General features: G+C 52.1%; 1 protein-coding gene across 1 annotated transcript; it reads left to right on the plus strand.

Annotated features, from left to right (window-relative positions):
- The first annotated feature begins 11,365 nt into the window (after positions 1 to 11,365).
- DRC5 (dynein regulatory complex subunit 5) lies at positions 11,366 to 16,063 on the plus strand. Its single transcript, XM_085542401.1, has 5 exons — positions 11,366 to 11,481; positions 11,545 to 11,759; positions 12,572 to 13,140; positions 13,352 to 13,801; positions 15,806 to 16,063. Exons 1-5 carry the CDS (start codon positions 11,366 to 11,368, stop codon positions 15,980 to 15,982), a joined length of 1,527 nt encoding a protein of 508 aa, XP_085398527.1. The 3' UTR covers positions 15,983 to 16,063.
- Positions 16,064 to 16,122: the final 59 nt, after the last annotated feature.

The following is a 16,122-nucleotide window of genomic DNA, read 5'->3' on the forward strand; positions in this document are numbered from 1 at the left end:
CTTATATATGCTGTAAAAATAAATATATGCTGTAGTCTAAGCAGTCCCATCTTGCTAAAGGATACACCAGTCCCTGATAAAAATGCTACAGTAACTTAGAAATGGGAAGAGAAGTTCTTGCCTGTGTGCACAACCTTTTGCCTAGCCTATGCAATGGTTAGTATTGTAGTCAGGCCTTTTTGTTAAAGCACAAAGGGAACAGAATCATCCTGACCTCCACCTCTTTGCTCTGAGTGCACATTCTTACACATTTCTTACTTCTGCTCCTTTTTAAATCCTTTCCTCTCAGGTTGCTTCCTCAGACTTCCATTGTTAGAATGACGCCTGGAGTTCTTGGCCAGAAAACCTTTGTGTTACAAACTGGCCTAAATAGAGAGGTCATGGGTGGTAGCTGATAGGGAGGTGCAACTGGGTAGTGATACAGAAAGGCTTCACCCTGTGAGCAAGAACAGCAACCTGGCACAGATGAATTTCAGCAGCAGATAGGGCTGCCTGGTGTGGTGGAATTAGGAGGCAATAGCTACATGCTTTAGGGGGTGGGAAGAACAGTGATGTTAGTGGGTGAGGAGCAGAAAGAGGGTAGTTATGTTAGGATGTTTGATGCTATGGAGGAAGGGTACCCCCACAGTGGTGAGGCTGATGAGCTAGGAAGTGAATTTTTAGCAGATTTGGTAGACTGATACAATAAGCTTCTGGTAGCTGAGAGCAGACTGTTAGGTGGCCGAGGTAGGCAGGGTTCTAACAGTGCTGCATGGCTGGAACAGAACTGAGCTTCACGTGCATGACCCAGCAATAACCCTTTGGTCAGAGGGATACAGCAGTGCACTTGCACACAGCTGCTACTCTCAGCTTAGGTTTGTAGGGCAAGCTCAGCAGGCTGATATATTTGCCTGTTGCTCAGTTGTCACATAAATAAGGCAAAGTAAAGAAGATATAGTGGGAAATGACTGCTGTGAGCACGGCCTCCTCTCCTCAATGAACAACAGTTGACCCAGGGGAGAAAGGTGGTGGATTTAATTGTGTTTAGAGGATGAGGGATTTCCTTCCTCATCTCAGCAGCTGTCCAGTCCCAATTCTAAGACTTAGTGTCACTCCTACACGTCTTTTCTTAGTACCTGTGGCTGTGTAAAGAGCAGGAGCTCGCACTTGGTTAAGTGCCTGATATTGATATGAGGTTGGTGGTGCTCCATACTATCTTGCGTTTCACCATAGTGCTGACAGCCCCTACATCTGCAGCAAGAGGATAGACCTTCTCCTCCATTAATCATTACTTCCATCCAGGGAGTTTAAGGTAGAGCTTTTAGTAAAGGAGACAGCGAGCCGAGGTTCCTGGACATCAGGATGACTGGGACAGTTCACGCCATCGGTTAAAAATACTGTTAATGCCTGTTGTGGAACAGCTGCTGTGTTTCATCCCAGCCACAGCAGTACCAGGTATGGGGAAGGGAAAGGATGCTCTGTGTTACTGGGAAAATGCTTTTCTTGATTGCTTCCTCATTCATAAAAGCTGCTGCTAGAGATGATGCCTCCTCTTGGTACTGGAGAGTAGGTGTGTGAGGAGGAGGAGAGGCTGAGCTGCTTCTGCATCATGCTCCAAAAGCAGAGCCTGAGCTTGCCAATAGCAACCTTATGGATTTAACCTCCCTTTGTGCTTTTTTTGTTGTTTAATTTCAACTTTAAAACTACTGGCACCTTGTAAATTGTTGCCTCACCCCTTGATGTGCAGGGATCCGTGTGCTGACCTTCAAGGTAATGTCTCTGCAGGCAGAGAAAGTGCAAGTCAAGCCCCCACCAGTGTTCACCTGGCCAGCCAATGGCTGCTGCAGCAGTGACTTCCAGAGCAGTGGTGGTGTCCTCAGGGGCTTTTTGAAGGACTCCTCTCCACTGCAGGATCTGATGGGCTCTCAGCACTGGGGAAGGAGCCTGCTGAGATGAGTGGGCAGCAGTGACACAGCTTCATGGCTTCCTAGCTCTGCTATCCCCCTCCTGTATTCTATGGGAAGAGTGGCTCCCCAGATACAAGGTGGCAGAGCCAATCCCACCATGAGAAATAAACCCTGGGTGTCCTGAGCAGAGGCACTAAGGAAAAGTTTCCTCTTTCTGAGCCTGCAGGGATTTAGATGGGTCATCAACAAGGTTGCAGCACAACCAAGTTGTGATCTTGCTGTAACTCTGTAGCACAAAACCTGCTATGTAACCGAAAGAGAGAAAGCATCTCATCCTACCAAAGAGCAGCTGTGTGGAGGCACCGGTTTGGTAGCATGGGCTGCTGCAGTAGAAATGCTGGTTTCTGAGATGTGGCTGTGCTGGACCATCACTGATCCTAAAAGAATAAATTCCATGCTATTCTCCTAAATCCCAGTGTACAGGACTACATCCTCTTCCTGCCATTTTTATTCCACAAGACAACACGCATCCAATGCTACGGACATAGCCACCATCTTTCTGTATTTTAGCAGTAGGTAGAGCAGTGCTCAGCTAGGAGAGCTGGAGGGGATGAAACATGAGTTTTAAATATAGATCTCTCGCCAAAATAGCAGCTTGCATTCCCTTACTAGAGATCTAAGGTGCAAGCAGTTCTCTGTGCACGCGTTGCAACTCCAAACAGCACGGGCTGCATGCACACACACACACACAGGACAGTGAAAAGCAGGAACTAGTTAATAAGTGATGAGTTTTTTTTTGCTGTGAACAGGTGCTGTCAAGTAGGCAACTGCTCTGTAAGTCCAGATGGACCCCCAAGGTCCTTGAAGGGCGCATGTGAGTGCCGGCCCGAATTCCAGGCAGCTACCTGACTTTGTGTGAAGGACCAACCACACACATTAGGCCTTGCCTAGCTGGAAGAGCTGCACAGATGGGATGAGAGCTGGGGCTCTGCAGGCTACATAACCCTCTAGCCTAGCAGCCATGGGTCCCTGTCCTGCTCTCTGATAGAGCAGCAGACCCAGCACAGGGCTGGGGTTGCAGGGTAGGGAGCCCTAGATGGATTGGGAGTATCTCCAAAGAGAGCCTGCTAGGGAGGGCATCAGGAGTACCTGAAAGGCAGCCTGCAGGGAGAGATAGGACAAGTCACTCAGGGTTTGCTGAGGAGAGGAGCTGGCAGCAGAACAGTGAGCACAGGCTGGGTTTCTCCAGCTGCATGTGTAATCCCACGAGGGCCATCCCCAGCATGTGTCAGGGACATCCCCAGGACTCCTGGCATTGCTGCAGGCCTGTGTTTTGAACAGTTCATCGAGCCAACAGGAAGAGCCAAGTTGGATGTGACCCACGACTGTCCAGCTACCTCGGGGCCAGCAGAAGCTGAGGACCACTGTCACACTCAATAGCAAGATGGGTCACTACTTATAAACCACCACAGTGACATCCCTTCCTAACAGCAGCTGAGGAGGAAGGAAAAAATAGTGGAAACAAAGGGAGGAAAGCCTGTGGGGAGCATCATGCTGCCTGCCATGAACAGCCCCTGGCCCAAAGCACCTCTCCAACCCTGGCCCTGGTGGCCAAGTCCCAGGTTCATGGCAGGGCACGAGCCAGAGCAGCACAGGTGTTTCATGGGGGGATCCCTGAGCTCACCTGTGCTGCCTGCCCTTCACAGCTGGCCAGCTCGCTTTGTGAGGATGACCGTGCTTTGCAGTCAGCTCTGGTGATTCAATTACAGCCGGTGTTTCTGCACCACTTGCTGAGAGCAGCAATTGATGGGCTGCAATCCGAGCTCCTCTGGAAAGCATTGGGAAAACCCAGAAGGTAAGCACAGCTACAATTGGGCTGCTGCTGCCCACCACATGTAATGTCTCCCCTGAGATTGCAGAGGGGCCGCAGGGAGGCCTGTCCTGTTGTGTTGGGGCAGGCTGAGTGCAGCTCTGCACTGCACCCTGTGCCCTCATAGCTCTTGCAGTCCCTCCTGCAGGAGTGCTCCAGAGTAAGCTGTGAAGTCCCATCACTTGCAGGCATTCAGGGCTCCTGTGGGGGCTGTCATTCTCGAGGCCCTGCTTCCATTTCAGCCCCAAGTCCCCCCCCCATGCTCTCAGCTGACCACGACATTCCTGAGGCTGCACAGACATGGGGTTGCTATTGTAGTCCTTAACACAGGTCCTGGTATCTCCATCTCCCTCTGATCTTCACCCAGCCTTCCCTCACACACTGCCCCATTCCTTTACACCAGAGGTTGCGTGGGTTACAGCTCCAGGAACAGGAAGATAAATCAGAAGCTACGTAGACCTTCTTTTCACATGGTGAGGAATTATTTACACTCGGGTTGGGATTTGCTGCTCTACTAATTTTGTTGTCTCCTCACTTGTCCCACATTGCAGCCGCCGTTCCCTGCCCGCTCCCTTCCCTCACTGCCCCCACTTTCACGCTGCTTCCCCCAGCCCACTTTGGCCCAAGGAAGGTGAGTCCTCACCTCAAATATCACTGAGTTTAACAGAGAAAGAGGAAAGGAGATGCAAAACCACCTGACCTTTAAAACAGCCACGTTCTCACATTTCCTCCCCGCCTCAAAGCAGCTCTTTGCTCTGCTGTAACCTTCTCTTCCCCGTCCCAGCATTTATTTATAAGTGCAATCAATAATTAAGGAGCTGCCTGCCTTCCTCAGCTGCAGTGTTGACAGAGGCACTGCTGATGCTTCCTGGCTCATCCTGGCTGCTCTGCTCACTCAGGCTTTTAATTCTCTCTACTGCCCAGCTGGAAACACAGCGGCAGCCCACCCAGAGATGGCAACAGCAAGACCAGCCCTGCCACGCTGAGCACTCCCTGTCTGCAAAGAGAATCCAGGCGGATTTCCCTGCAGAGAGGACAAGAGGGCACGAAGAGGGGGCTGGGACTCTGCCACCCATCACTGTAGGGAGGGCGATGGCAGCTGGCAGCTCCTCAGCCCTTGGCACCAGGCCATGCAGCCCCGGCAGGGATGAGGTGCAAAGGGGGGAAGAGGGCACCGAAGGACAGCATCAGCTCAGCAGCTCTCAGCAGTGAGCTCCCAGGCTGTCCTACCCCATCAGCATCCTCCTGCCGCAGCGACCGCGCTGACATTGTCCTCATTGTGTTGGGCTTTGTTTTCCCACAAGGAAAGTGGGCACTGCCCTCAGCTGGAGCAGCCCCTGGGTCTCTGAGCTGCTGTCTAGCAGCCATGTGAGGGAAAGGTGCTGTGCTGCTTTGCTTGAACTTCCCAGGTGCTCACAGTGTAAAACCACCTGGGCTGGCAGACTTGATTCCCCCCCCCTGCTCCATGTCCCTGCACAGCACCTAACCCTGTTGCAAATATTTCACATTGATCAAAGCACAGCACAACAGGGAGAGGCTGGAATTAGGGCAAGAGAGGGAATGATATGCATCCACAAGCTGAAATGCACATCATGGACTCCCAAAGCAACTCAAGTGACCATGCAAAGTGAAGGAAGTATCTCCATGGGGCTCTGGAAAACAGCCTCCCACCAGCTCTCATCCCCAGCAAGGGAAGGGAAAAGCTTCACACCTGCTCTGAATGCTGTAAAGGCTGCAAGAAACACAGCCAAGAATAGAAGGTTCACCAGATCCTGTCCCTCCTCCGCATGGAAATCCCACCAGCAGCCACAGGGCTGTGGCACCATCCCATCACACAGGAACAGGAAGGAAGGCTGGCAAAAGTGTTCAGTGATCCCAGTGACCTTCCTTACAGCCCAACCTGCTGCAGTGAGCCCTAATTCTGAGCATGATCCCTTAGCACTACCAACAGGCTTGTCTTCCCCATTCCCACCAAGGAGCTGAGCGGCAGCGAGGGGACTTGTGCTGCATGGAGCAGAGCTGAGAGTCCTGCTGCAACACAGAAGTGACAGTGGGAGACCCCAGAGCTAACAGAAAGGCCCTGGTGCCGTGATGATGGCATTTCCTGAGTATCAAGAGCCAGCAGAAGGTGTCAAAGTCCCTTGAAGAGAGAAGGAACTGCTCAAGGGGCGGCCAGTGCTCAGCCAGCAGCAAGTGTGGCCGCATCCTCAGTTTTATCCATTAATTATAACTGCTTTGGAGCTGGGAACAAGGAGAGCTGTAGACCAGCTCCTCTCTTCTCTAGCATCCCCCACCTCAATCCCACACAGCTGGGGCTGAAGCCTAGGGAAGCAAGGGAAAGCACAACAGCCTGAAGTCTGCATCCACTGCTAGAGTTGCACTGGTTCTTCATCGTGGTTTTTTTCTGTAGCTTAAAGGATAGAGAGGAAGGGAGGGGGGCCTGGCACAGCTCCTGCTGGAGTTAGTTTGCCATCTGGCATTTGGATGAGATGCAAGGGGCTGAGTGGGAGTCAGCAGAGAGGCCTGAATCTTCTGGCCTGATGCTGGAGAGGTGTCAGTGAGAGGAAAGGAGTGGGTGCTCCAGCAGCAAGGAGAGGGGCTGTAGACAGGAGCTGCTGGGTCCCTGGGCACAGCTCCTACCAGCCTGGAGGCTTTCAAGATTCTGTCAAGAAAGCATATGATCTGAAAAACGCATTTGAAACATGAGAAGAGCCAATTAAACTATCCAGCCTAGGGAGTTCCAGCAGTAGCAAATGCATCCACCCTGCTGTGAGCAGCAAGCATCCTAGAAGGAAGGGGTTCCCCATGGTGGAGTGCTGCCAGCTGCTGAGTCTCCCACCTGCCGGCATTCTCAGGCTCTTTAGTAGGACCATTCCCCTCACCTCCTGCTTGGTTCCTGTGTCGCAGTGGAAAGGTCAAGGTAAAATGAGCTTCACAGCTCCTGCTGCTCTCAGCAGCCAGGGGTGAGCCTACAGGATGTGTTAGGAGCTAAGCACCGCTCCCCACCGTGCACTGCAGGCAGCAGCTGGGCTGGCTCTTGTGAGCAGGGCAGGGGGCTGGAAGGTGGGAGGTGGAACCAAATCCAAGCTAATTAAGGGTAATTACTGCTCTTCCCAGGAAGCAGTAGGAGACAGAATCCACAATCAGCCCCTCTATTAATAGCTGTCAGCAGCTGCACAGTTCTGCTGGGACCCAGGGAGAGCAGAAAGCTTTGGAGGAGAAGTAGCACATGTGCATACAGTGCTCCCCATCCCATCAGTGCTCCCCATTCCTTCAGTGCTGGATTCACAGGGAGTTATTTCCTCTCCTGTTCCTTTCACCACTTCCTCTAGAACCACAAGAGATGTTGACAGCTTTTTAGCAGCACTTTCCATCAGGAACCAACAGGAGGAAGGCCTGGAGACTGGGCTTTGGGTCTTGTCTCCACTCATCAGCATCTTCATTTTGTCCAGCCCCCATCAGTCTAGCAACTTTCTGTGCTTCTCTGAGCTTCCCACTGAAGCAGCACAAGCCACTTTGCAAGGAGAGACCCTGGAAGCAAGGACAAACTTCACCAGCTCCTGCCAAGGCAAATCCTTTTTATGCCAGGCACACACTGAGCAGCAAATCCACCTCTCACAATCTCCAACCATACCCCAGGGGTGTGCATGACACAACAAAGCATGCCCAACAGATTGGGGTGCCCCACTGCAAAAGCCACCCCATATGGCCTAAAGAACATGGATAAAATTGTGTCCTAAACTGCAGTGAATTCTGGCCATTGTGATGTGACATGAGGACAAAAGGGGCTGCAGGAGGTGCCTTAACAGGGCTGGCTGGGAGGATTCGTGCATGGATTTTTTCCCCTTCCACTGCTGCTACCTCCAGATGCCACTACACTCACACAGCCTGCCGCATGCTGCAGGCAAGAGCCTTGCCAGATGCGTTGTGCAGTCCCTGAGGAGGCAGCTGGTGCTCGTGTTGTCCCATCGGGGAGAAACCCAGCAGCCCATTAGAAGTGAGAAAAGCTGCTGAGCTGCAGGAGAGAAAGCACCTGGGCAGCCCAGCCACCTCCTCTGCTCGGGCATGCAACCACACACACTGCCCCGTGGGATTCTCCCTTCTCAGAGTGGTGTGGTGCTGTATTTGTCCTATGATGCTCAACTACCAGCAAGTCCTTACAAAGACACGAAGAAATCAGAGTGGGAGAAGCCAGGATAACACATTTCTAGTCTCATGCCTGTGACACCAAATGGGTTGTCACCATCCAGCCATCAGCCACAACAGTATCCCAGCTGCAGATGCCCCGTGGGATGTGTCCCCCCACCAGTGCACTGGCTCCACTTCTAGTTTGTTATTGTGGTATTCACTACTAACAAAGTGAAGCTGTTCTCCAGCTCATTTGAGGAGCAGCAGTGACTCTGACTGCACACCCTGCTGGAACACATGCATGGAAATAAATGTTCAGGTAGTCATCAAAGGAAGAGTTAATGCAGACGTTTTTAAGGTGCTGCTCCTTGTTTTCAATGATTCGAGACCTGAATGCATCCCGTTCCACAGCTGACTGCAGTATGTGGCCATACTGTCCCTGGGATCCCATGGCTCTGGGCAGACATGGCTGGACCCCACTGGACCCCAAATCCTTCATAGCACAGCATCAGTATCTCATTACCATGAGCTGGGCTGAAGGCTTTGCCATTGCAGGCTGCTCTAAGTCTCTGCTCAGTGCAAGAGAGAACACTTATGGCTGTGTATTGTCCTCAGTCTCACTTTTTCAAGCTCTAGGAAGCCCTGAAGATGTTTAAACACCAGCGTGGCCCACAGGCTGCCTCTCTTGTGCCCAGAGCTGGGGGACAGCAGTGTCACCCGCCTACACAAGGAAGCACATTGCTGCTGAGGTCTGGCTTCACACCGCTCAAAGTCACGCTGCACGCCTCAGGATCTTGATGCTTTTTTAGGTCTAAATGCGTGTTGTTTCGCTGTGAAGTCTTCGGGGTAATCTCAGGTCACATTCATCACATCGGCACAATCAGGAGGTGTATTTTAAACGAAAGGCAGCGCAGCTTCCCCAAAACGCCAGCTATCTCGGGACTAGCGAGACTATCATGAGAGCTGGCACCAGCGTTGTGTGCACCCCCACAGGGCACGCAGCAGCTGACATAGTGCTGTGTCCACTGCCCAGCCCGTCGGCGCTATGAATGTCACCTTTCAGCCAGAAAATCTGTGGGCAAATACCGAAATGCTTCCATCTGAGAAAGGGGAAAAATGCGACGTGAGCTTTCATCCCTCGGTTGACTCCATATATTGCGCTATGCGTGCAGTCCCTACGTGTGCTGCCGACGATGCAGCTCTGCCTGCTCCCCTCCGCTGCTCAACACGCTGTTGCCGGGTTGTGGCACGGCCAGCCCCGCCGCCACCGCGTCCCCGGAGACCGGCGGCCGCCCCGGCAACGGCCGCGTCCCCGACGGTGAGGGGCGGCGGGTGTGGGGCCGGGTGTGGGGTCGGGGGGGGGCGGGAGGCTGGGGTGAGAGATGGGGAGTCGGGCTGCGTGTCCGACGGGCCGTGGGTGGGGGCAGCCCCGCTGCTTTGCGTGCCACCCTGTGCGCCTCCCCCCACCACCCCCCTCCCCGGTTCCTAAAGAGCTTTCCTGCTCCTTCCTGCAGCGATCCTCACCTCTGCTGCTGTCACCCAGGACCTTGTTGTGGCCCTCGGCTCTGGCTGGGTCATAGTGGCTACACGAGCTGTATTCCCGAACGTCTGCCTGGCCTCATTCTGCCTCATATCCAGTTACAGACAAATTCCATTATATTTGGAGCTAAGTAGATTCCTCGTCTGACATTTTTTTTCTCTTTACTTAAGGCCCATTGCGGAGACTCTTTAGGAGCCGTAATACGCTGTCCTAATGGATCCTTAGCATCAGCTCTTCTGTGCGAGTGCCAGGGAGCGCTGCAAGGCGGTGCTGCTGGGTGTGGGACTGCACAGGGTGAGCACAGCACAGAGGCAGGGGGAGAGCTGCCAGCATGTCCTGGGTGCTGCAGCTACATCCCGAGAGCTCCCTCTGGTTTTGAGCTCCGTTGGGAATGCCGTCTGAGTGTGGAGCATAACCGTACTTGGGGTGAATCAAAAAAGCAGATGTCCATTCCCACAGCAAAGCAGGTGCGACTGAAAGGCTGGTTTGCTGTTTAAGTATGTGCTCACCATCCTCCAGCCCTTTTCTGACCACAGAAAAGCCATCAGAAGCCCCATTTAGCTGTGACTGGCCTGAGGGACAGAGTGACACAGATGCTTTTTGAATAGGATGAAGGGCTGAGCAAGGAGAAAGCATTTTCCCCAGTCCCCTCACCTCTGTCAGCGCCACCTCACTGCCATCCGGCCGTGCTGTGCCCTTCTGCAAAGCCCAGCAAGCATCAGGAGCTCAGTTTTCAGTGGGGCTGTGCAGTCAGTTCTCTCCTCTTACTTCTCAACAGCAGAGGCAGCAAGGTAGAAAAGCCTGCTACATTGCTTTCAGGGAAAGGAATCATGCTGGCTGAGGCAGCACAAGCTGGGACAACAGAGAAGGGATTGAAGGGCTGTAGGGCTGAGGAATGCTGTGGGACATGATGCTAAGGGACACATGGCTTCTGTGCATGACACCATCCTTTTGACTCTGCCTTTTGCCCCAAGCCATCCTCTTGGTCTTATAGGAAACTGCCCTCACTTCTGTGCTGCCAGCCCGCATCCTTCCTGATGCTGCTTTTAGGTGCCTCTAACCCATAGGGCCCAGTAAGGGTCAGCATGGCTCTGCACACGGAGGATCAACAAGCCTGCGTACTCCTGTTGAAGCCAGGATTCGAGAGGCAGGCTCAGTGCTCATACCTATCAGGGCTTCCAGTCACTGCACACGTGGATGTAACAGCTGAGAGTGCTGCTCCTGAGGTTGGGGTGAGAAGCAGCAAATGGGAAAGTTTAGTCTTGGAAAGCTCTGCAGAGCTAATAGGACCAAACATCCTGCCTCCTGCACCAGGCTGGTTCTTTTAGCTCTTATCTGCTGATGCTCAGGGTGGGTCTGGACATGTCTGAACCATCTCATCAGTTAATGGATGTTTGGAAGGAGTTCAGCAGGAGAGTAATTGAGCAAAGTATTAAAAAGTGCATGCACTTATAGTAAGCATCTGTCTGTAAAGACAGACAAACTGGATCAGACCAGGAGATGATGTGGCCCAGTATCCCCTTCTGGCAGGGAATAGAAGCAGGTGGAAAACCACAAGTATGTGTTCCTTTCCTCCAGTTCTCTCCCCACCTTCAACTCAGGCTGAGCCAGGTGTGGCTTCTGAGCACTGACTCATTCCCAAGGGGTTTCTTTCCCTTGAACTCATGCTGCAGCCTCCACAGACTGTCAGCACCTGCAGCATCCCGCGGCAAGGCATTCCCCAGTGAAGAACCCCCTTTTTCCTTTGTTTTAAACCCATACTGACAGCTTTGTCTATTTCTTTTCTGGAATGGACAGCAAGCAATCAATTCTTGTCCATCCTCTTCAACAACTCGTGAATGAATACCACCTTATTATCTGTCTATTCCACGTGGTTTCTAAAGACCTCTTTGTGCAAGGCACTGCATAAAGATAAGGCTAAATAATAGTTGCTTTGTTGCGATGCTCCAGGTTCAAGCAGAGAGGAGGAAGGGCTGGCTGAAACTGTATGCTGAAATAGCACAAGCAGGGCACCCATATGGCCGGCCTCCATCTAAGGTTGCCTTTTTCTTCCCCAGGTAGCCTGGCTGGAAAGTGCAGTGGTGTTTTCCTGATCCCGAGCCATTTTCTTGTACCTGAAGAAGGTACCTGCTGAAGGAGAAACGGGCCCTGAGCAGGAGGCAGCAGGCAGAAGGTGGCAGGGACAGAGCCGTCCCCTCAGTGCATCCCTCCCAAAGCAGGCTCATGGCTGACTCGCACTCCGTGCACCGCATCATCGAGGATCCTGAGTGGTGCCTCATCACTGTCCCCCCACTCAGCGAGCTCTGCCTGCAGCACATCGTCCAGAATTTCACAAGTAAGAGTGGTGAGGAGTGCTGGTATTTTGGGGAGCAGGGGGGCAGCGAGGCAGGCAGAGGAAGCTGGAAGGTGTGGTGTGATACCCAGCCCTGCCAAAGGAGCAGATGGGGGAAAATATCTCCTCAGGCAGCTAGTTAGACAAACTGCTTAGTTGCTAAGTATATACTTGTACGCTACAGGGATGGCTTTCATCTTCTGGGCTGCTATCCAGGATGTGACTCTACCCTAACCTTGTCCTGTGGCTTCTTCTTCCTGCTGGACTCAGCTTGGCTGTGAGCAGGGCTCTGAAGTCGCTGGTTCCCACTCCTGGGTCACATATTACAGCAGCACATAAGGATGCAGCCCCATCGTGCCAAGTGCTCATAAAGGGAAGCAGAAATACTCCCATCTCAGAATACATGCTGTGCTCACAGCTCCAGGCTTCCTCCACAGCCCTTGGTGGGGATGTGACAAGTTCTGTCCTCAGGCAGCAAATGTGCTTTTGAAGCAGGTGGGTGGATGAAGCATAGTAAAATATAAAAAGCACGTCTCATCTGGAACTGACTGGGAGAGGGGAGAGAAAGGGACAACCCATTACTCAGTGGAGCAGCAGCGAAGATCAGAGACAGGTCTAAGGATGCATCCATGCTGGGACTGTAACTACACACACACGCATAGAAAAAGAGTAATTTTCTGCCAGCTTAGATCCCTGCACCATCTGATGGATGCTGAGAGGTGGATCAGTGTCAGCAGGGAACCTGGGCAGAACTGTAGGGCTACCCCTGGTTCCTACAGCCCAGACCAACATCTCCTCCTCTCCATTCCCTCCAGACAACCCTATTTTATATCTCCTTCCACCTGAGGACCAAAAGAAGGTGCTGGCCAGGCTTCCCACAGGCCTTCCGCTCACTGTCACTGCCAACCTGATACGTGATGAGGATTACTGGAAGAGATGCTGCACCGAGCGCTGGCAAGTGTGTGACATCTCCAGCCACGGAGGCAGCTGGAAGCGGATGTTCTTTGAATGTCACCTGGAGAACATCCTGAAATGCTTTGTCCCCAACACCACAGACCCCAAGCAGGTCCTGGAGCTCATCCCTCTCTGCAAAGACTACGTGCGGAAACTGGTGGTTGATCAGTTCCTGCCACCAGTGAAGACGGATGAAGAGGAGGAGATGGATGACATTTCTGATTCGGAGAGTGATTTGGGGTTTGACGAGGTCTGCATTCATCACTATGACCTGGGAAGACTCGTTCCTGCTCTCCCTCTCCTTGAAGAGCTTCATCTTACTTACGGCGTGAAGGACTGTGGCATGAACTTTGAGTGGAACCTCTTTAAGTTCACCTACCAGGACTGTTGCAACCTGGCTGCTGCCGTGAAGATTTGTAAGAACCTGAAGGTAATATATCCCAAAATGAACCTTTCTTCCTCAGCTCAATCTTGAAATTGCCTGGGGGAAGAAACCCAGGGGCCAGTTTTGCTTTGTGTCAGCACCCTTCCCTTTGTAAAAGGAGGTGAATCCTATCTTTGCCGATCCAGGGGCTTGAGGGGTTAGTTATGCAAAGCCCAGCTCAAAGCACTGGCTGTTTCATTGTCCTTTACCCTCACAGGTTTTCAAGCTGACACGCAGCAATGTGGATGATGACAAGACCAAGCTGCTGGTCCGCAATTTGTTGGATCACCCCTCCTTGCTGGAGCTGGACTTATCCCACAACCTCATCGGAGACAAGGGGGCACAAGCTGTCAGCAAGCTGATCAACCGCACCAAGTTAGAGGTCCTCAATCTATGGAACAACCAGATCTGTGATGAGGGTGCCCAGGCTCTGGCCGAAGCGCTGGCAATGAGCTGCACCCTGACCTCCTTGAATCTGCGCCTCAACCACGTGGAGGACAAGGGCGGGGAGGCAATGGGCCGCGCTCTGCTGACCAACAGCAGCCTGAAGTCCCTCCACATGGGAGGCAACAAGATTTCAAAGCAGACAGCTGTGCTTTTCTGCCAGGTCCTCACTCAGAACTCCACCCTGACTTGTATCAACTTCTCATGCAACCCCATTGGGACGGTAAGAGAAGCACCCTGCAGTTTGGCATCCTGTATGGATGCATGGTTTGGTGTCTGGATGTGGTCTTGGGCACGCTCATGGGGACCCTGCTTAAGCAGAGGGTTGGACCAGGTGACCGCCAGAGATCCCTGCCAACCTCACCCATCCTGAGATTCTATTGCATAGCAAATGCTGAGCTTGAACTGCCTCCAAGCCATGGGGAAAACACATCCCTTGCTATCTGCAGTCTTGCTATGATAACAGTCAGCTGCAAGCAATGAAAGCAATAGACAGGGGGATGGAGGTCTTCCATGGTGACACACATTTGTATCACTCACAACGTTCTCATGGGGCTCTCAGGCAGGAGCTGGTTTTGATTTCTGGGCAGAGAGGGGCTTTCCCCACAGGAGACTGAAATCCAGGCCACGTGCTTGGGAAAATCACAGCGTGTTTACCAGCGTGGGAGTAGATGAAAACGATAGACAAGATGAGCACCTTGTTTGTATCCTCTGTTCTTTGAATCTGCTGTGCCCTCTGACATGCAGCAGAGCACAGCCTCACCCTTCCTTGAATCTCTCCTGTCCTTTAAATGCTCAGAGGATATTGTTAGAAAACTGACTCTGTTCTTGAGCTCTTTTAATTCACCCCACATCTCTGGAGCAGTACAGTAGCTCTGAAGTGTCACATCTGGATGCTTATATGTTGCTCCTGAGCAATAGGCTCACATTGTGCAGGCAGAGTAGCTGCTGCAGATCCCACTGTATCCCTAAGAGCTGCAGTGTGCACCATGCCCACAAACCAGACCATTTCTCTTCTGCTGATGGACTTCAGAAATCTGAAACTGGACAGCTAAATTCAATCATGCCAGCTCTCCAACTTTCTGTGCTGCTTCAATTTCTCTCACTGTCACAATAAAGAGACAGCAAGACCAGCTGTCCCTGCTGGCAGGAATATCGGCATCATTATGTTTGACAATGGCTTTAAAAAGGACTCGATGGCAAAAAACCTTTTGTGAGATCTCATTCTTTTTTTGGTTCCGGACATGGAAAACTGCTTGAGTGTAATGATACAAAGGGAAATGGGATGGAAAGGATTAGAAGGGTTTTTGCTTTGTAAATAATAATCTTCATGGTTAGCATCTTCCATATGATGAGCTTTTTCAGAACCCACTTGTGAAGCGTTTTCATCTTTATTTCATATATAGGGAAATGGAAATCTCTGCTAGGAATGCATCTAATTCTGACCTCTGTATTCCTTTAAGAAGAGGCTTCTCTCCTTTCTCATGTTCTGTCCTTTTTAGCTAAAGGTTTAACAGTCAGAGTGCTGGGGAGAGAACTGCCTGCATGGGGGAGATAGGGTCAGGGTGTTTTGGGCACCTGAAGGAGAAGAGCTGTGGGAAAAAATGTCAGATAGTTGCATCCCTAAAGACAATGCTTCAGGCAAGGGAAAGAAATGCAAGCTGTGCTACCTCCCTCAATCTGTCTACTTTGGAACAGGTTGGAACAGGCTGCCCAGTGAGGTTGTGGGTGCCCCATCTTTGGAGGCACTCAAGGCCAGGTTGGATGGGGCCTTGGGCTGGTGGGTGGCAGCCCTGCCCATGGCAGGGGTTGGAATTGGATAGGCTTCAAGGTCCTTTCCAATGGATTTTTGATTCTGTGTCACATTATCTGACCCCACAGCATTAATTGTGTGAGATATTCCCCCACAAAAGCCAGCCCTGCCCAGGAAATGGCACCCAAGGGAGATGAGGAGCAGTGTACCTAATCCCACTGCCTCCATCCCCTCCCAGCAGGGTGCTGGAGACTCCTCGCAGGTTATCCTCTCTGTCCATGCCATTACCCAGCCTGATCTTGAGGACTCCTGACATGATACCCAGAGGGAGTCATTAGCATGTGTCATATCACTGTGTGCTGCATAAGGCTACACTCCTTCCACGTCCCTCTCTACTGAGCTATGTTTCAAGCTTTGAGAGAAGCCTTAGGCACTTGTGGCACTGTCTGACGGGCTGTTTCTCACCTGCTGCAGGATGGTGGGAAGAAGCTGCTCGAAGGGCTCGGGCATAACCAGACTATGACCGAGTTTGACCTCCGCCTGACAGAGGTGGGTGAGGAGTGCGAGTACCTCATCAACCAGATTCTGTGGTCCAACAGGGATGCTGCCTTTCCACGCCCTGTGCTGGAGCAGCCTGCTGAGCCTCTATGACCGGACAGCTGCAGCAAAAAAGAAGTTGAAGGTACCACTGACTGCTCATGTAGTGTCTTGGATAACCAACCTATTCCTGCACGTGTGGTGGCAGGAGGCTTCCAGCATCCCAATCCAACCCCTGCGCTCAGGGCAACACA

Source organism: Coturnix japonica, chromosome 3, assembly GCF_054131305.1.
Source record: "Coturnix japonica strain WE chromosome 3, WE-NBRP24, whole genome shotgun sequence".
Classification (NCBI taxonomy): Eukaryota; Metazoa; Chordata; class Aves; order Galliformes; family Phasianidae; genus Coturnix; species Coturnix japonica.

Coding starts and splice junctions, on each gene's coding strand:
- DRC5 (XM_085542401.1), top strand. CDS start 11,366: ATGCTCCAGGTTCAAGCAGAGAGGAGGAAGGGCTGGCTGAAACTGTAT. Junction 11,760..12,571: donor CATCGTCCAGAATTTCACAA/GTAAGAGTGGTG, acceptor CATTCCCTCCAG/ACAACCCTATTTTATATCTC. Junction 13,141..13,351: donor AGATTTGTAAGAACCTGAAG/GTAATATATCCC, acceptor TTACCCTCACAG/GTTTTCAAGCTGACACGCAG.